We start from the raw sequence: 21,704 nt of genomic DNA, 5'->3' as shown, positions 1-21,704 counted from the left end.
GCAACAGTGATCACTGGAGCTGGACACCGGGTAAAAAGGCACAAGGATGAAAAGGACTGTTCTCAGTGTTCCTTTGAAAAGCAGTGTGATGATAAACCCTTCTATGTATTACCATTCACAACATATTTTTGAAAGGTTTAGGGTTAAAAGCTATAACCTCCCACACATATACCCCCTCACAGAGCTCTGCAAGCTCAGTTTCCTGGCAGAAAGGTTTGCTTCTGTGTGTTAAGGTGCTCTAGTGAATAGCAAATGCGAGCTGGACATGAATGAAGTTCTACTAAAGGAAATGTGGATCAATGGGTACCGGAGTTTGTCCATAGTTACAGGGCAGCTCAGCCAGGAGACACCAACCCCGGTTTTCAGAGGTCATGCTCTGGCAGACCTGTTGGGTGTGGGTATGGGTGCTGGCCTACAGACATCCAGCACAGAGACCCTTCGGCGCATGCACGAAATGCTTAGCTAATGTGGTTAAACACGGGTGCAGTGAACAGGGGTCCACTGGTCAGTGAAGAGTCCCAGCAGAGCCTCCTGCAGGCTGTCCTCGCCTGCGCCTGGGTGGTATCCATCTGGAGACTGTGCCCAGCACCTACACTTACTCAGCAAAAATGACCTCTTTACAATGTAAGATTTATATTATGCTCCTTCAGTGCATTTAGGTAGTGTTTGTGGGGTGGGGGGGGGAAAGAAAGTTTTCCTGTCTTGGCATAAAATCGAGGTCTTGGAAATTCCAGCTGTGAGGTTTTGAGCCATGGTTCTAGATGTTCGGATCCCAGAAGCTAGTCAAATTTCAATAATAAAAATTTGGAGGTCAATGTGGGATTTTCAACCTTAATTTCGTTAAGTAAGAACCTAAACAATTACGCAAAATCAAAGTACTGTACTTACCAAATTATAAAAAGAAAGGGTATGTTAACTCCATAAAAGGCAGGAAAAACTCTGAATAAACAACAGTACTTTATCTTGTTCTTTTTTCCCTTGTTCCACCAAAAAGCAGTTTGATCACGGACCAGTCTCTAACCTTCTGATATTCTCCTCTTCTGAGGAGAGTTCCACTGTTAAAGCCAAAGCCACTGCTCATCTTAAATTTAAATTTTTTTTTCAAGATTTTATTTATTTATTTATTTGACAGAGAGATAGAGAGAGAGAGAGCACAAGCAGGGAGAGCGGCAGGCAGAGGGAGAGGGAGAACAGGCTTCCCTTGGAGCAGGGAGCCCGATGTGGGGCTTGATCCCAGGACCCCAGGATCATGACCCGAGCCGAAGGCAGACGCTTAACTGACTGAGCCACCAGGCGCCCCTTTAATTTAAAACTGTGTGTTTCTTAATGACAATGGATGTTTAAAATTACATACCATTGAAGCTTGCAGGAAGCATTTAGCCACCACCCGGCATTTGCCCTTTAGCAGATAAAAAATCAAAGTCCAGGGAGAAGGTAATGGCCAAAGCTGGTCAGGAACCAACAAGATCAGATTAGATTCACCCCAGACCAGTGGAAAAGTCCTAAGCGGACAGGTATGCCTTAACTTAAACTTGACGTTCCTAGGCCAGTCTTCCTTTTCAGGATTCAGCCATAGGCTTCGGGGTACCCCCTGCCCACATACACCAGCTCTTGTCCAGCAGGACCTCCCCCTGCAAGGTCAGGTGGGCAGAATTCTACTTAGAAAAGCTTGATTACCCACAGGAACATTCTCATTTGTGTGTACCGTGAACACCTTAGCTTTGTGGTTTCACAGCCTGATAACCCAGTGCTATTTTTGGTGGCACTGGGAGGAGAGATTTGGTGCTAAGTAGGAAGGTGAGACTATTTTAACATCTCCAAGGCACATAAGGGGTCCAGTTTTGAAGCTAAGAACCAGAGCTTTGATGTTTTCAAGGCAGCATTTTGTATTTGGTGAATTCACTGATGGCAAACTGGAACTGTCAGTAATGGGTTTGGGGTCTGTTGGCAAAAGGACCGAGTCAGCAACTCCTGGGTGACAGACACAGTCACGTGATTATTGAGGGTGAGAAGTCCCACAATCTGCCCTCTGTAAGCTGGAGACCCAGGAAAGCTTGCAGTTAGTTCCAGCTCACGCTTAAAGGTCTGAGAACCAGGGCAGTCAATGGTGTAAGTCCCGGTCTGAGCTGGCAGGCCCAGAGGCTAGGAGTGCTAATGTCTGAGGGCAGGAGTAGATCCCTGTCCAGTTCAAGCTGGGAGCCAATTTGCCCTCCCTCTACCTTTGGGTTCCACACAGGCCCTCAACAGATGGGATGATGCCTCCAACAAATTGGTGAGGTGATCTTGGGTCCAGGTCTTAATTCAAATGCAAACTTCCTTTGGAGAAATCAGCACAGACACCCTCAAAAATACTGTTTTATCAGCCATGAGGCATCCCTTAGCCCAGCCAAGCTGAAACATGAAATTCATCATCTCTGCATGACCACAAACAGCAGGCTAAGTAACGGGTGCTCTGTCTTCATGTGCAGATGGTGCTAGAGAGACAAGCAGGATTTGAGCAGCAATATGGTTGGACAAGGGACTCCAGAGTCCAGTAACAAAAAAATGGTGGCAACTACTCTTCAAACTGGACCTTTGTAAGTCAGGGTCTGCAGAAGCAGACTTCGGTGTTACTCATTTCCTCTGCCAGTTCAGGCAAGTGGAGTCCCTTATGACTCTGGATTTAACCAGTGAAATCGCAATCGGTCCGCTCTCTTGCCAAATTAGATAGTGCTTTCCAATGGGAGAACAAAGGAAAGCAAAGCCAAAGACAGTCCCTGCTGGCCTCACCCTCCTGCCGAGCACTTCCGGCAGAGAGACCCGTGTGCTGCCTTGTGCAATGCAAGACCACACTATCTTTTGAGGCCAGCCAGCCGACAGCCCAGTCCTTAAAAATCAGTAGCTGAGTGCAGTAAGTCAAGCAGAGAAAGTCAATTATCATATGGTTTCACTTATTTGTGGAACATAAGAATAGCATGGAGGACATTAGAAGGAAGGGAAAAATGAAGGGGGGGAAATCGGAGGGAGAGAGGAACCATGAGAGACTATGGACTCTGAGAAACAAACTGAGGGTTCTAGAGGGGAGGCGGGTGGGGGGATGGGTTAGCCTGGTGATGGGTATTAAAGAGGGCACGTATTGCATGGAGCACTGGGTGTTATACGCAAACAATGAATCATGGAACACTACATCAAAAACTAATGATGGAATGTATGGTGACTAACATAACATAATAAAATTAAATTAAATTAAAAAAAATCAGTAGCTGAAAGCAGCTTAAAGTTCAAAGCCAAATAATGCACTGTGGGCTGTCACCAGAAACACGTGGTATCACTGGCTATTTAAATGCTAAACCTCCCAAGCAGTGGGCCCCATCGAGGGAAATTGTGTTTGGAAGGCGATTTCAAATAAGTTAAAATGTTATGTAATACTCAGTACGTGCAAGAAACCTCTTATTTTGAACTAAAGGAAGAGGTATGTACCTTTTATTAAGAGGAAATCAGTTTCTCCCCATCCCCACTACATAAATGTTAAACAAATATTTAAAGAGTTTTGACTTGAAGGGACATCACACTATTTGGCTTGTCCGGCAAAGGCTACATCTCCTCTTTAGAGCAGGGAGGACTTTTTTTTTTTTTTTAAAGATTTTATTTATTTGACAGAGAGAGATAGTGAGAGCAGGAACACAAGCAGGGGGAGTGGAAGAGGGAGAAGCAGGCCTCCCGCCGAGCAGGGAGCCCGACGCGGAACTCGATCCCGGGACCCTGGGATAATGACCTGAGCTGAAGGCAGACGCCCAATGACTGAGCCACCCAGGCGCCCAGAGCAGGGAGGACTTTTCTGGCAGCTTCGTGTGTTGTCCACATCTCCGTAAGACGTGGTACAGAATGCCTGTACTGACCGGGGTTGGCAATCCTTTCAGTCTCTGCTGCAACTACTCAGAGTTCTACTGTTGTGGTGAGAAAGCAGCCACAGACGGTATGTAAATGAGTGGATATGGCTGTGTTCCAATAAAACTTTATTAACAAAAAGGGGCAGGGAGGCAGATTGGTCCTGTGGGCTATAGTACACTGACCCATGGTGTATATAGATAGGTTTTGGACGAGTTTATGTCAGCAGTACTTGAAATGCAGCTATATGTAGCTACTCTATCAAAACCATAAATAACAGGGGTGCCTGGGTGGCTCAGTCGTTAAGCGTCTGCCTTCAGCTCGGGTCATGATCCCAGGGTCCTGGGATCGAGCCCCGCATCGGGCTCCCTGCTCAGCAGGAAGCCTGCTTCTCCCTCTCCCACTCCCCCTGCTTGTGTTCCCTCTCTCGCTGTGTCTCTCTCTGTCAAATAAATAAAATCTTTAAAAAAAAAAACAAAAAAAAACCCATAAATAACATTCAGCACGGAAATCTGGCAACGCTCATATGAACCGCTGACCAATATGTTTGCTTGCCATTTAGAAAACTGTCTCACCCTTACGGTAGTTCTGTGTAATTCTCTGCCCAATGAGGGTATCCTTTGGCCACTCATATAAATCCCCAAAAGTGCAGACATCAAACCTGCGGACAATCTGTGTTCTGTGATGATTCTTACAGCCAACTGAACTCTATTTTGTATGTGAAGAGATTAAGATGCAGAAGACTTTTATAAATTCTTTAGGTAGATGATTATTCTTGAATGTGGAAAGATATATAAATTTTTACTGCCAGCTTTCAAGCCATATTTTCCCCTGCAGGGAAGGCAGTGATGGTGTCTTCTGAAGGGGAGCAGAGGAAAATATTAACGCTGCTTGTCAAGGGGCTGGAGAGACAGCTTTAGGTTGATAATTCTGAGGTAAAAGCTGGGTCCTTTTCTGATTCAAAAAAGCAGAAATCCTGTTACTGTGCTTTACTACCACAGTGTAAGGAAAAACCAAAACTCTGGAGCAAGCCGTCCCTGAATTCAAATCCTGCCTCGACCATTTACTGGTTGTATAGCTTTGGGTCAAGCCACTTACTGCCTCAGGGCCTTAGCTACTTCTAGGCAAAATGGATTTTTTCAGGAAAGGTGAAAGGTAAAAACAATAATTTAATACTATATGTTACATAAATATTCTTTTTTTTTTTTTTTTTTTTGTTACATAAATATTCTATCAAAACTATCGGTGGTTTGTAGTTGGTACTTATAAATTTTCCTCCTTTTGCCACCTCAGGTTCGTGTTTACAAGGCAAAACATAAAACATCCTCTTTTTCCTCATCTCATTTACACATGAAAATGTATCGACAACTTTGAGTTTCTGAGTGCAGCAGGGAATCTGGGGTCAAAAGATGAAGATACGGTCACCGTCCTCTTACTCATCTACTTTGATTTTGGAAGATTGGAAGAATCTTTGGATTCCAAAGATTCCAAATCTTTGGAATTTGGAAGAATCAGATTGTTGAAAGGGATTTTATACCATCCTTCAAATCTCAAGTCCAGAGGCTTTTCCACCTCCAAAATGAAATCATCTGGAGAATAAATACATAATATCTAAAAATGACGCCGAGCCACTTTTAAATAAATAAATAACAATGCATTTCGTTGCTAAGGGAAACAGATCCTGCAGCTTCACAATGGTAGTGAATTAGAACATGTCAAGGAGCCCTAAGCAATTAGTTTTCTCTATGACCCAGATAGATTCTTCGCATTTTAGAATCATTAGACCTTTCAGACCGCTCAGCTGCTCACAACCGGGGACAGTCCTGCCCACCTCCCCCCTACTCCTGTCTCCAGGCAGGTGGAGAAGTATGGGTGGGTAGGGCGGGAACTTTTTCTGGCAGCTTTATTGAGGTGTCATGGACATACGATAAAAGTACAGTCTGTTAATTTTCACACGTGTCTATATCCATAAAACCGTCGCCATGGAAAGATATTGAATTTGCTCATCACTTTGTGGGAGCATTCTGATTGCGAGAGTAACAAGGAGTTATTACCGGCATGGCCTGGGGGTGACAAATATCCTGAAATGTGCAGTCTTGCACAAAGAACGGTCTTATCCATAATAGCCAGTAGCAGCTCCACTGAGAAATGCTGGCCCAATCCCTTTGCTAAACTAATGAAGAAACAGTCCAGATAAGGAAACTGAGGCAAGACTCAAGACAGTGTCTTCTGTGCTCATGTAAATACATCCAGAGTACATATGTTAAACAAACAATATAGTATTTGCTAGAAGAAATTCCTGACTGAATCAAATGCTTCATGTCATATTGACATTGAAAAGCGATACATACTTTAAAATGATATATTTTAATCAGAGAGGGAGACAAACCCCAAGAGACTCTTAACTCTAGGGAACAAACTGAGGGTTGCTGGAGGGGAGGTGGGTGTGGGGCTGGGGTAACTGGGTGATGGGCATTAAGGAGGGCATGTGATGGAATGAGCACTGGTCTTATATGCAACTGATGAATCACTGACCTCTACCTCTGAAACTACTAATACACTACATGTTAATTAATTGAATTTAAATAAGATATAAAAAATGATATATTTAAAATGTGACAGTGGGTTCTTCTAAAGAGGGTCAGCTAGCTAGGTCTTCCTCCCCCCAGTGACTTATCTGCCAGGCAGGGGCTGGTGCTGCTATCCTGGCATAGAGAGTGAAGGTCAAAGACACAAATTCTAGGGGTGCCTGGCTGGCTCAGTTAAGCGTCTGCCTTCAGCTCGGGTCATGATCTCGGGGTCCTGGGATCGAGCCCCATGTCGGGCTCCCTGCTCAGCGGGGACTCTGCTTCTCCTTCTCCCTCTACCCCTACCCCCGCCCCACCCCCACTTGTGCTCTCTCTCAAATAAATAAATAAAATCTTAAAAAAAAAAAAGACACAAATTCTAGGCATGGACAATGTTGGCTTTCCTACTCCTGAAGAAAAAGGTGAAAAAAAGACCTCATGTTGGCTTAATCAGAAAGATGCAGTATACTTTTAATAAATCATCCCTGAACAAAAGGCTTCATGGCACCGAGAAAGTGCCTATGTGCCTACGAAGACCTACTTACATGCTCCTTGTTGTAAGGTATCTCATAGTGTCGTGTTTAACTTAGTTGCCAAATGGATATAATTTTGAAATGTTAGGTATTAATTTAAAAATCATTTGGAGTCTTATTAGTTGCAAAAATCATGTAATAACTTCAAGAACAAAATTTGGTATCTACTAGAAAGATTATCTCTGTAACATGGGAAGTAATGTGCTAGCTCAGTGGTTCTCAATTATGTGCTTAGAATCACCCGGAGGAATTGTTCAACAGATTTTTCAGTCTCACCCCCAAAGTTCCCGATTCAGTTGATCTGGGGTGGAGCCCAAAAATATACATTTTTAACAAGTTCCAGGTGATGCTGATGCTGCAGGTCTGTGGACTACGCGTTTGGGCCATGATTTCCCTGGGGCCCATCCAGAGTTGGCTCTGTTGATCAGACACTCTGGGTAGAAGAGACCAGTGGGGATGGAGCACCTTGCTCTTCTTTATCCACCCATCTGCAGCTGTAACTGCTCTCAGCTCCCTGAACTCACCGCCAGCTCTCCTCCCACAAAAGACCTTCATTACTCTTGTTCTTTGTAGCCAAATTAAAAAAAAATCTGGTTGAAATGTGTGGGTAGAGGTTCTAGAAGACCATGAGAGCCAGAACGTCTCACAAGCACGTTTACAGCAATTATGAACCAAACAGATCATTCCAAAAGATTCAGATAAACTCATGACATCCTGACTTTCTAGAGAAAAAATGTAGTTAATACATACTTTCTGGGAATGATAAACAGAGTGTTAAAAACAAACACACGGGGCACTTGGGTGGCTCAGTCAGTGAAGCACCTGACTTTGGCTCAGGTCATGATCCCGGGGTCCTGGGATCGAGTCCCGTGTCGGGCTCCCTGTTCAGTGGGGAGCCTGCTTCTCCCTCTTCCTCTGCTCCTCCCTCTGTTCATGCTCTCTCTCTCACTCTCTCGCTCAAATAAATAAATAAAATCTTAAAAAGAATAAAACCACACAGGACAATCTCCAGCTATAGAAAGATGAACAGTGTCATGAGTAAACAGGATTACATCTTAGGCCTTGGGTTGTCCATCTTCTGTCTGGAAACTAGTTCTGGGGGCTGCTAAGGACCCTAGGGAAGCAAACTTCAAAAGTTCTGATAGTTCTATGTTCTTCAACAAAGAGCATTTAAACCAAAACTAGGCTGTCTGGGTTCATCACCTACCGGTTTGATTTCCAGACAGTTGACACCTGGACATGGAGATATACGCAAGTATCATTTCCCTGAAGACTTTAAAAAAAAAATGCAATGCAGATCCCGAGGGTCCAAGGCTCACCCCAGCCATTTTCACCCAAGCCCAGTAATAACTGATAACAAAAGGGGCTTATTTGGGAGAGAAACACTTGTTTTAGAATAGCAACGTGCCTTACAAGTCAGTCCTCATTGCCCCAAAGACAAAATAATTGCCCTAAGCCCCCAAATCAAGTATCTATATTTACATTTGCTAGACCAATTTTCTTTGAAAAATCCTGTCAGCAGCAGTGACATTTCCAATTTAATCATGATTACGTGTCTTCCTATATTAAGTTAGCGCTAGGCTTTAAAATTTTTAATTTATTTATTTTGGTAAAGAATACGTAATGTAGGGCTACCATTTAAGCCGTGTGTAAGTATACGGTTCTGTGGGATTGAAGGCATTCAGCCTGTTGCTCAACCACCACCACCATGTGCCTCAGATTTATTTATTGAATTGATCTTCCCCCCAAATACAATAAAGCTGGAGGTAACATGTATGGTTAACTGGGCTGTTTTTGCAAATATGGTGTCAAAATAGCAGGATTCTCCTAAGTTCTCTGGAGGAAAGCTAAGTCAAAGTCATCACAAAGGAAGAGCTAGCTACATGACTGAGCTCAGATAGGAGGCTCAACTGTGGGCCCCCAACCCGTCTTTGAAATTGGGGAAGAGGCAATGACCTGGCACCAGCTGCTGCTTCCAAAATGCCCTCTTTGTCTGAACCCATGCAGACATTACTCCATGACTACTGCACTCTTCCCTGCTGAATCTCAGAGTCTGTCTTCACGCGATCTTCCAGGCATTATCGTAACTAATTACAAGTAGCCCACAGGACAGAACCTACTTCCCATCTCCATATAGAAAAACGCAAGCCACTTGAGGCAGCAGAAAGTAACCATCATCGGCACTGCTTCTGGGCCGGCTAAAGGCCCAGCATGGACACGTAAGCGTGCGCTGCCAGGCAAGTCTTCAACGTGAAGATGCCACCAGGCAGGTTCTTTAGCACGGACATCCTCACAAACGGAAATGTTCTTACCTCGGCAGGAACACGCTTTCCACTACATAAAAGTCTTGCATGAGGACATCTCTATCTGGCTTGGAAGTGAGATTCCCCACTGTGTATCCTATTCCCAGTTGAATAGCACCTTTGATAGCAGATGATGCAGTCTGCAAAGAAAACAAGGGTCAGGGTTAACCTCCATGGTCAAGGTCTCGTTCAAGCAGCAAAAATAGGAGACTGAGGTCAAATGTTCTTTCTTGTCCCTAAGCAACGTGAAGCTGGGTTTGGAAAGACGACGGGATGCTCCTTTCGATGGTGAGTCTAATTCCGAATATTAAGGACCCTTCTTGATATGAAATTATTTTTATGGTAATGTTTCCTACAAATATTTCTAAGGTCAAATTACATCCCCAAATCTCCACCTTCCTTTTAGTAAGAACTTAGAAATTTGGTAGGACACTTTCAATACATAACATTTTAATTTCTACCAAAAGAAATGCCAGAGTCACATTTTTTAAAAATCTGAAGCTCTAGAACACACCTATGGGTCACGAAGAGTAGGGTATCTTCGTAAGAAATGAGAGCAAAAAGTAATCTGAGTCTGTGAATAAAATTTAATTTGGGAATGGCTTACTGGTGTTGCCATGGATCCATCAGCAAAATTGCCTGCACTGATCTGTGTAGCACATAGCACCAGCATACCAATATTTCCAATTTACCACTTTCCCAGTATCATTCCATAATTAAATTCACATAATATTAAATTAGGGAATAATGTGTATACATACATGTGTATACATACATATACATACATGTGTGTAGTGTGTGTGTGTGCATAGTTTTAACCAACATAATAGGAGGAATAGCAGAAAAACTCCATTTAGGAAAATTAGAAGGCATTCTTCATAATGGTTTTGAAAGTGTGGTCATTTCAGGCAAAGTCGACAAATGATTATTGGGGACCTAGCCCCGTGCTAGAGGTGGTTTGTTTGGGGTTCAATCTTGGGTGAGCGAGGATGACCGCACTGTGGGAGAGGTCCCTGGTCTTGGGGGTGGGGTGGAAAGGTTGTACAACATTAGCTTGGTTCTGCATGTCCTTTGTTTGTGATCATGGAACAGCATCCAAACAGGTTTAAAAGGTCTGAGTCTTACGCATAGAGACAGTTTTGAAGCCTTTAGAATGGATTCTCTCCATATTTAAGGAAATCTGAGGATCAAGGATCAAACCTGAGGTCATGATCAATCAGTACTGACCAGCCACTTCCACTACACAAATGGAAACAACCCCTCTCCCTACGGAGTCATCATTTGGTGGCTTGCTCACCCCACTGCAAATATTATATCACCCCTCATCTGAGGACAACTCCCCACCCTCCTCCCTCCAGGAGGCAGAAAAATGGCTTGTTTTTCTTTATCCCCACGCTCTTTACTTAAGATCCCAGGGCAGCAGGATGGCAAAAGACTTAGCACTCAAGCCCCCAGTGCAACTAGTGCTTCAAAAACAAAAAGTTTGCTATTTTAAACTGCAATGCTACCAGTTGGCATTAGTGACCTTTTGTACCAAGAGCTCTGACTTCTGAAGGCTGAAATGGATTTTGTTCATTTTAACCTCGCATAAAAATTCCAAAGGCATTCCTTCTCCTATCCATCACTCAGAGCAGTATGGCAGAAGATATGACATCAGCACTTTCCAGAGGACCCAACACCCCGAAGCATTCTGTTCTAGACCTATCAACAGAGTCATGTGCTCTCAAAGTGCTTGTCCCTCCCCATCCGCACACCTGACTGCTTTCTGGAACTACCTGTATTTCTACTTAATTCAGTCATCTATTACTCCTTGGGCTGGAACACCTCTCCTACAGATGGAGTACCCAATTTTCTGTTGACTACCCTCCTCCCCGACCCCAGGCAACAGAAGGTGGTCAAAGTAGTAGGAGTCTATATCTGGTATTTTCAAACTTGAGAAAGCATGAGAATCTCTGGGATACTTGTTAAAACAGACTGAAGGCAAAACCACGGAGACAGTAAAAAAAGCCCTGGCTGCCAGGGGCTGGGGGAAGAAAGGGGGTGCACAGAGGGTTTTCAGGCAGGGAAAATACTCTGTATGACACTGTAATGACGGATACATGTCATTATACATTTGTCTAAACCCACAGAACACCCAAAATCAAGAGTAAACCATAATGGGGGGCACCTGGGTGGCTCAGTCGTTAAGCGTCTGCCTTCAGCTCAGGTCATGATCCCAGGGTCCTGGGATCGAGCCCTGCATCAGGCTCCCTGCTCGGCGGGAAGCTTGCTTCTCCCTCTGCCCACTCCCCCTGCTTGTGTTCCCTCTCTGGCTGTCTTTCTCTCTGTCAAATAAATAAAAATCTTAAAAAAAAAAAAAAAAGAGTGAAACATATTGGAAACCATGGACTTTGGGGGACTATGATGTGTCAATGCAAGTTCATCAACTGTAGCAAATGCACCACTCTGGTGGGGGATGGTGACAATGGGGACGCCATGCATGTGTGGGGGGCAGGGAGCACATGGAAAACCTCTATACCTTCTCAACGTTTCTGTTAACCTACAACTACTCTAAAACAATGGTCTTAAAAAAAAAGTAAATGGGCATTGCAAACCAAAACCAAAACCAAGAACAGATGGATGGGTTACATTTCCAGGCTTTCTGATTCTGGGAGTCTGGGGTGAGGCTCAAGAATTTGCTCTTGTTCTAAGGAGCACCATAAAAATCTTCCTCCCATGGCATAAGATTAAATTTTGAGTTCCCAAAGGAGTAAGATTTTGGAAAGGGCCCCGTTGACATCTGTATATGTTAAACCCCCAAACAGACTTGTGATCCTACTACCTTCCTTTCAGGCTCCTTAAAATTCAAGAGCTCTGATGGGAGAAACTGTGGAAAGTGTAATACAAGTTAATATTTTTTGGATCAACTCTTTGTGCCAGACACTTGATATACAACCATCACAATCACAAAGTAGAGTAATCATAGCACGTACTTATAGAACATTCACTGAATGGCAGGCACTGTTGTAAGTGCTTTTGGTTATTCGAACTCTGTTATCTTCACAAGGACCCTATAAAGTGGGTACAATTGCTACCTCCATTTTACTGACTCAGGAAGGTTTGGTGACTTACACGGGGTCACACAGCTAGGGAAGACCTGGGATTGGGGACTCATACCTGGGGAGTCTGGCTCCAGATTCCAAGTTATAAGCAACTACACCATGGCCTCTAACCTCAAAATGTCTCAACTCATATAATCCTTTCAAGGACCCTTTCAAGCAACAATCACATTTCCAGGTGGGGATTTAAAGCACAACAAGGTTAAGTGACTCGCCCCAGTCACGTTGCTAGCGTGTGGTAGATTCTTGCTGCAAAGCCCACCCTGTTTGCACATCTGTTTTTTTCTAAAACGAGCCTAGAATCCAAGTCAGAAGGTCCCTTTAAAGTCTAGCTGTTTGATCTCAGCAAAGGAAGTAGCTCCGTGGGAGCCATTCCTTTTGATAAAATAGGGATAAAATGTTTTATTTGCTTCTAGTCCGACCCAGCCATGAGTAAGCCTAGGAAAAGCTGTAAACCACTTGGAAAAGCAGTATAAAGACTGGTTAATGTCACTTGTTAAGGTCACTACTAGTAATGTGGGACGGTACAAACATCAGGAGGTATTTTGCTGTTGAAGGAGGGACCACACCTTGAGGTCTCCTCCTCCCCATCTCCATGTCAAATTAAAGGCTGTAGCACTGATGCATTTGCGTAGAATTAAAAAGCATCTTGCCTACTTCGTGGAAATGTCTGATCATATTCTGATCATATTCAAGCATGTGGTTTCTTGAGTCACCAGCAGTAAAGGTTCCATCCCCAGAAGTCCTCCCAGGGGACGTGAGGCACGGTGATGGGCGGTGTTGGCGTATTTTCTAACACAGCCACTCCTGAGCAAGATGTGTTTTAAAACTCTAAAACTGAAATGTTACTCGGAGTGTCTCTGCTTAGCTGATGAGTAAACCATGATGCTGAGGAAGAACCTTCTGTGTGTAGTGCTGGTGGTTGCTCTTCTAGAAGAGTTCTTTCCCTGCCAAATGTGAGCCACAAGCCCTTCTTCCTTCCTTGAGGATACCCACCAACAGACCAGGGAGCCAGTAACAGGTGGATGGCTTCGTACACACCCAGCCTCTCCAGGTTTCCCAGCAAGACTTCGCATAGCTTCTAACAGTGCTGGGACATGACCATTTTTCCCTTCCAACTCCAACAGGGACCTCGGACTCCTTCCAAACATATAGTTCTAGATTTCAGAACACAGCGAAACAGGCTATTTTTAATTCAGGACTTTGCACGGCCTAAGTGGCAGCAGCATGTTGCCTGGATACTAGAAAAACCTCTCAAGCATTTCATACTCAAAGAACCAGAGAACATCACAAAAGCAAACCACCGACACTTAGTCTCATAGCTCTTCTTTCCTAACGCAAACTTGTGCAGGGATGAGGGTAATACTAAAAGGAAAAATGAAGGTCAGCTTGCGTTTGTGCCATAGGTTCTATTTTTCTTTTTTTTTTTTTAAGATTTTGTTTATTTATTTGACAGAGAGATAGAGAGAACAAGTAGGCAGGGAGGCAGGCAGAGGGAGAGGGAGAAGCAGGCTCCCCGCTGAGCAGGGAGCCCGATGTGGGGCTCGATCCCAGGACCCTGGGACCATGACCTGAGCCGAAGGCAGCCACTTAACCGACTGAGCCACCCAGGCACCCCAGGTTCTATTTTTCAAAGCACTATCTTTTAATGATTGTATTTGATCCTCCCAATTGTTATGTAAGGAGGGTTTATAAAGCCCATTTTATATAGGGGCATTTGGCGGCTCAGTCGGTTAAGCATCCGACTCTTGGTTTCGTCCCATTTCATGGTCTCAGGGTCCTGAGATCGAGTCCCGTGTTGGGCTCCGCACTAGGGAGGGAATCTGCTTGTCCCTCTCCCTCTGCTCCTTCCCCCCACACTTGCTCTCTTGAATAAATAAATAAAATCGTTAAAAAAATAAAGCTAATTTTATAGATAAAGAAACTGTGGTTCTGGGAGAATAACTGGTTCTAAACCTCTTGGCTGGTACATGGTGGAGCCAGGAATGATACTGTGGTCTCCAAGGCCGCTGGTTCAGTGCTCCATCATACACAGCTGTGTGTGCCTGAATTCTGCTGGAGACGGATCTGACCACAGCTGAAAGTACTGACACCACGAGCTACTCATCCTGACAGTAACGATACAACTAAACATCTATGGAACCTACCATCAGGGGAGTAGTGATCCTGACAACAGTAAGATTTAAATGAGGTGACATTGGTTACAGGAAACGGCTTTCTTCAGTACATTGTCTATGAAACCAGATCACTTAATAGGCCATCTGATATCACTGGCTTGAAAAGGAAGTATGAAAACATTTCTTGTCCACAGCATTTTCCCTTCCAAGGTGTTCCGATGAACTAATTATGGGATTACAGCCAACACAGATGATGCCACAGTGATTTTTATCGGAAGTACAGATCTCATCGTGTCACCATCTTGCTTGAAACCCTCTAATGGGTTCATGGTGTCCTCACTGCAGGATGAAGCCCAAACCCTTTAGCTTGACCCGGAAGCCCGTCTGACGGCATTATTCCTGATATAAAAAGAGATCCCCACCCCCAACACAAAGACACACACAGACACACACACACACACTCACACACACAAAAACACACACACATCCACACTCTATCCTTTGAGCAACCTCACCTTACAGGTCCATGAACCCCTAACAACCACATATGACATTTTCTGTTTGTGAGCCTTTTTCCCAAGGAGGGGGTCCAACGTGCTCTCTTTTTTCAGACGGTCTGTTTTTCGAAAACCCACACGCAGATCTAGAGAGTCTAATTCTAAATTAGAGATGTTCACTGCCAAGGTGCCTTAGACTGGGCCATAAACACCTAGCTCAGTAACACCTCTTCATAGTGAGAGAAGGCAATTCTCATCCAACAGGGAGAACCCCCAACTTAAGTCCTGGGTACCCTTCGCCTGGCCCAGTCTCTGAACCTATACTCAACAACGGAGGCATAGGCTTCTTCTGATAGAATTACAGGAAAAGAAAGAGGGACAGAATGCATGAAATGGGTCCTGGAACTATAGAAATGGGAAACTCTGTGGGTGGGCAACCTAAAGCCTTCTGAGAGGGATTGGGGCTACCTCTCACCTTCAGATTATTCAAACCATTTGTCCAGTCCCTCTTTATGTCAGTTTCCTGTTGCTGCAGTACCAAATAGAATCCAGGAGAATCTCCCCAGCCAAAGATGGGTAACTGGATCACATCTGCAAAGCCCTTTTTCCATGTAAGTAACCTGCATACAACGTCTAGGGATTGGGGCGAAGCCAACTGAGAGGGCCCCATTATTCCGCAGATCATTCTCTTTTACTTCAGGACTGATTCTAGCACTTTCTCTGGGGTTGCCTCAGGCAAAGAGAAGAGCTCTCCTCAGAACTCCATTCAGTCAGATGCTGTTCATTCATTTAACAAAGACCTGAGAACTTTCTGTCCCTGAGCAATAGTACATGGGCAGAGACCCGAAAGGTGAGAAAGACCAGTCAGCAGGCGCCCTCCTTCAATACACAAGTGGCCTGGCCAGAGTCCTGGCCCTCAAGGGACTGAGAATCCCACGAGGAGGTCAGGGGCATGGATTTCCAGGCGGAGACAAGCAGCGGTTCAGGGACTCGAAAGCAGACCATCGGCGTAAACTGCAGTGGCCCGCAGGGAAGGTGCCAGAACTAGAGGCTGGAAAGACAGAGTGGCTCCAGATCTGGGCCCTCCAGGCCATGCTAAGGGTTTCTCTGTTCTGATAAGGAACCAGCATCCTAATTTGAAAAGGATCATTCTGGCTGCCCAGTGGAGGGAAAGAAGTTAGGGGACTGTTACCGTGGTTCACAGAGATGAGGAGAGGGACAGAGGAGATGAGTGTGAGAGATATTTTGGAAGGAGCTAGGACTTGCTGTGAGCTAGAAATGAGGGCAAGCAAAGTACCCAAAAGTCCCGGCGTTGCTCTGGATGAGCTGAGAGGACAGAGGGTGCTCGGCTGAGGTGAGGAGACTGAGGAGGAACATATTTCTGGGGGAAGCTCAAGGGTCCTGTTTGAGATGCCAATAAGACTCCAGTCAGAGATGTTAAGATACAAGTCTGGAGCTTATAACAGAGGTTTGGGCTGAAAGTTTGAATCTGAGTGTTTTTGGCATATAAAAGGTATGGAAAACCAAGGAGCCAGATGAGTAATGCAGGGAGACAGGGGAGTGTTCTAGAAGGGCCCTGAGCCTGGTGAAACATTTAGGGACTAGACAGGAAGGAGAACCTTTGGTAGTGATGTAGGACTGACAACAGAAGTGGGAAGAAAATCAGGAAAATATGGCTTTAGAGAAACCGAGAAAAGAGAATTTGAAGAAAGGAGTGACAAAAATCTCAACCAAGTGGCTCTTTCATTTGGTAATAGGAATGTTACAACTTGCTGGGACATCAAAAGCTGTGGGTTAAATTCTTTTTTTTTTTTTTTTTAAAGATTTTACTTATTTATTTGACAGAGAAAGAGAGAGAGAGAGTTCACAAGCAGGGGGAGAGGCAGAAGGAGAGGGAGAAGCAGGTTCCCCGGCTGAGCAGGGAGCCCAATGCAGGATTCGATCCCAGGACCCCGGGATCATGACCTGAGCCGAAGGCAGACACTTAACAGCTGAGCCACCCAGGCGCCCCCGGGTTAAATTTTCTGTTCTTTTCTCTCTCATATCATTGATTCATAAGTAAGTCCAAATCTGGATCTTGAATGCTTGACAAAATTAATCGATAAACTCCAGTCAAATTATGTCATCATTTAAACCATATTTTTAAAATGTGCCTTTAACTTCGAAAAATAAAATGTTAGTTTAAAAAGGCAGGATGCAAAATACACAGAATGAAATTTGACAATGAAAACTTCACAACTGTATTTATATGCAGAGCAAAACAGGACAGGAAGGAAATATATCAAACTGTATGATTATTTCTGGGTGCTAGAATAGTAGGTGCTTTGTACTTTCAAGCCTTACAATTCTTGAATTTTCTAAGTTTTCTGTTATGTGTAGGAAAAGAAATGTCCTTCAATCAAGGTACTGTTACTATGTTTATAAATACATTTTAAGGGATGAATTTAAATATATATATGTATATATACACACAAATACATAGATGTTTGCGATTTGCTCATTCTTTAAATTTCATTTTCTTTCAGGTCGAGGTCTCAGTGCTAGAAACCCATGTAACTGCTACACCCTCATGAAACATCATCATAATCAACTTTATTTTTGTCTCCCATTGCCTCTCTAAACTTATTCTGGGGTTAGATCTTCCCCTGCCCTAGGATGAAATTTAGGGCAGGTCTATGACCCTTCCGGTGACTCCCAGAATCAAACGTCCTCTGCTCCCCGGTCCCCCTTCTACCACTAGTCTCTCCATGCAGTCTCTGTTCGTACAGCAGCGAGACTCAATGACCCCCCCCCCCCAGTAGATGTGGTTTCATAAATGACTTTTGCAGTATTCTGTTCCTTTCCTGGTTGGAAACTACTTTTCTGATATAATTTCTACAGCCTTCTACATTTTGGAAAATAAGAACGCTGGAGATAACGACGTCCTTCCCTGTGCCTACAAAGACCTTCCAGGTGGTGAAGCTGCCTCATAACAAGGTCATTTTGACATACTGGGCACTAAACAACCTTGTCAGATGCCCAAGACAGATTCGCTTTATATTTGATTTTCTCTTATTACTAAGCAGCCTTTTAACAGAATCCCTGTGTATCCATGTGTCGGAAGGAAGGTTTGATTCTCTAAATGTGATGGAAAAGGCAGAGCAAAAATAAGGTGTTTCATGTGTCATGGTTTCTTTTAAATGATCTCTAACCTTATTTATATGGTTGGCAGTGAAGCATTCTCTCATTGGAATGGAAAAGCATATTAAGCAAATACTTCTCATTAACAGAAAAATACTGTACTCTTAAGGTGTTCAGCAGTGGTAAATTATACACACTTAATTGCCCTTAAAGGAGATATGCCACCAACTGCAGATGAAATTTTTGATTTAGGATAAAACAGCATCATGAATGCTGCCATATTAATCCCTTCAAAATATTACAGTGTACTCTGAGATATTCATCATCAATGTGGCACAGTAGAATATCCTTAACACATATATACACACTAGGGGAGAAAGTTTCATTTGTTTGTATAGTCAAATAAAAACATTATTGGGGCGCCTGGGTGGCTCAGTCGGTTAAGCAGCCAACTCTTGATTTCAGCTCAGATCATGATCTCAGGGTTGTGAGATCGAGCCCCGTGTCAGGCTCCGTGCTCAGCGGGGAGATTGCTTGAGATTCTCTTTTTCTTTCCCCTCCCCCTGCTTTTGTGCTCTCTCTAAAATAAATAAATGAATTAAAGAATACTATTTATTTGATACAAATACAAGTTTAGATTCAAAAGACAAAAATAAAAAGGGGTTCATTTTTCACTGCCTAGAATCAACAAAAACCAAGTTTCACCTAGTCTTAGAGTATTATGTTTCCCGCGAGGGAGCTGTTGATTTTAAAGGTAAAAATACTACATCGGTGCCTAGCACTGCTTTGGTGGGAACATCACAGTGCTAATGGCTGATGACGCTAATTGTCCGCAGCACCTATCTGCCCTTCTAACAGAGCAGTTGTTCTCAACGAGGGTTGATTTTGTCCCGCATGGGACATCTGCCAGTGTCTGGAGACAATTTTGGCTGTCATAATTGAGGAGTGCCACTGACACCTTTTGGACAGAGGCCAGGGATGCTGCTGACATCCTACAATGAGCAGCAAAGCCCCCTCGACAAAGAATTATCCAGCCCCAAACATCAATAGTGCCCAATGTTAAGAAACCCTATTATACAGTACCAGAAATTTTAACTGGGTATTTCACCTGCTTCTCTTGCAGCTAAGTGTAGTCATGGGACTAATTTCAGGCCCATGTGCTGTGCGAGGAAATGATGGGTCCAGCTCCCAGGTCACACTGTTAACAGGAAGGAGAGTGACCTCTGGGGATGCTGGACATGAAGGAGCCCTCCTGGACCCTATCTAGAAGCTGCACTTTGAGGACGACAGCAAAACAAGACAGAAACCTGGACCCCTGATGATTTCGCAGAGCAAGTAAATCACCTCTGTACTGTTACGTGTGCGAGAACCAAACTTCAACTCAGTGGAAGCTACAGTCATTGTAGTTCTTGCTTTTATACATCATTGAACCTGTGTTCCAAGTGCCTGTGGCCAGAAACCTCGCCCAGATCATCGGGATGTGGGTGTGCAAGTGGTGGGCGGTGCTGGACATGAAGGAGCCCTCCTGGACCCTATCTAGAAGCTGCACTTTGAGGACGACAGCAAAATAGTTCATAAATCTCCTGCGGCAGGAGATTACAGAACTATAAGGTGAATGGTAACTCCGTAGGTGGCTCCTTCTACCTGTGGTCAAAGGTGGTCCACGCCAGGGATCGCCTGCAGGAGGAGCTCCGAATCCAGGCCCAGGAAGACAGAGAGAGAGAGGGAGCAGAGAGAGGACAGCAGACGCCCCAAAACGTGACCGCTCAGCTCCTCCCACCACACCCTGCCCACCACCTCTAATGTATAGCTTGGTAATAAATCTCTCTTCTGCATTTCTCTTAAAAAAAAAAAAAAAAGGGGGCAGTAAAACATGAACATCTCAGTCTTCTTCAGGGTTAACTATTTTCATTTTTTTTTTGGTATGTGTCCTTCTAGAATTTTTTCTCTACCCATCAAAAATACATATCCATATATATACCTATATATATGTGTATGTATATATATATCCATTAAAGAATAAAAATGGATCTTACTATTCATGCTCTACTGGCAGTTTGTTTTTTTCACACAATATCCTTCCACGTCTGTCTATACAAATTCTCATTGTTTTTGGTGGTTACATAGAGTTTTGTGGTTTGTATGTAACACAACTGTTTTATCTATTCTCCTATTGATAGCCATTAGGGTTCCTGTTCTCTCTCCTTTTTTTATTTTTTATTTATTTTATTTTATTTTATTTTTTTTAAAGATTTTATTTATTTATTTGACAGAGAGAGACACAGCGAGAGAGGGAATACAAGCAGGGGGAGTGGAAGAGGGAGAAGCAGGCCTCCCGCCGAGCAGGGAGCCCGATGCGGGGCTCGATCCCAGGACCCTGGGATCATGACCTGAGCCGAAGGCAGACGCTTAATGACTGAGCCACCCAGGCGCCCCTCTCTCTCCTTTTTTTAAAGATTTTATTTATTTGACAGAGAGAGAGACAGTGAGAGAGGAACACAAGCAGGGGGAGGGGGAGAGGGAGAAGCAGGCCTCCCGTGGAGCAAGGAGCCCGATGCGGGGCTCGATCCCAGGACCCTGTGATCATGACCTGAGCCGAAGGCAGCTGCTTAACCGACTGAGCCACCCAGGCGTCCCATGTTCTCTCTTTTTAATAGCAAATAATGCTGCAATGAATACCCTTGCTTGTATATTCCTGCCCATTTCTTTCTTGTGTACTTCTGCAGCATAGATTGTTAGAACGCTGGGGAAAAAGATAACGTACATTTATACTTTTGGAAGGTACTGCCGAAATGCATTCTACAAGAGATTTCATCAATATTGTCACCAACAGAGTAGAAGAATATGCTCGTCATCAAACCCTCACTAACACGGCTACAATTAATACTGTTAATGTGTGCTCATCTTGCTGGTTTGGTTCCCATTTTCCTGATCACCTACAAGGGAGAACTCCCCCTTTGTGTATTTGCTATATTATTTGCCTTTAAATTAATAATTTCCATTTCTTTATGGTTACATACTAATAACCATGCTCAATTACTTTATATCAATTAAAGCTCAACTGCATTTCAAAGTAATGCCCTTGGAAACTCTGAAGCAGTAAAATTCTATGCCGGCTCTCAGAAGTTGTTTTTTTTTTTTTTTTTTAAATTGTAAGCTTTCACAGTGCAGAAACGGTAGCTATTCTTTTTTTTTTATTGTTATGTTAATCCCCATACATTACATCATTAGTTTTAGATATAGTGTTCCATGATTCATTGTTTGTGCATAACACCCAGTGCTCCATGCAGAACGTGCCCTCCTCAATACCCATCACCAGGCTAACCCATCCTCCCACCCCCCTCCCCTCTAGAACCCTCAGTTTGTTTTTCAGAGTCCATCGTCTCTCATGGTTCTTCTCCCCCTCCGATTTCCCCCCCTTCATTCTTCCCCTCCTGCTACATTCTTCTTCTTCTTTTTTTCTTTCTTAACATATATTGCATTATTTGTTTCAGAGGTACAGATCTGAGATTCAACAGTCTTGCACAATTCACAGCGCTTACCAGAGCACATACCCTCCCCAGTGTCCATCACCCAGTCACCCCATCCCTCCCACCCCCCCC

The 21,704-nt window shown here is 43.9% G+C and overlaps 1 protein-coding gene across 7 annotated transcripts in view; it reads right to left on the bottom strand.

Annotated features, from left to right (window-relative positions):
• Positions 1-21,704, bottom strand: part of PIP5K1B (phosphatidylinositol-4-phosphate 5-kinase type 1 beta) — a 297,690-nt gene that overhangs the window by 125,594 nt on the left and 150,392 nt on the right. For all 7 annotated transcript variants that reach the window (XM_032427595.1, XM_032427597.1, XM_032427594.1 and 4 more), the window contains one exon: positions 9,280-9,410. In XM_032427595.1, coding sequence (XP_032283486.1) covers positions 9,280-9,410 — 131 coding nt within the window. The remainder of the gene's footprint in view (positions 1-9,279; positions 9,411-21,704) is intronic.

Source organism: Phoca vitulina, unplaced genomic scaffold (assembly GCF_004348235.1).
Source record: "Phoca vitulina isolate PV1807 unplaced genomic scaffold, GSC_HSeal_1.0 scaffold37, whole genome shotgun sequence".
Taxonomy (NCBI): domain Eukaryota; kingdom Metazoa; phylum Chordata; class Mammalia; order Carnivora; family Phocidae; genus Phoca; species Phoca vitulina.
This window is presented reverse-complemented; position numbering and strand designations above follow the sequence as displayed.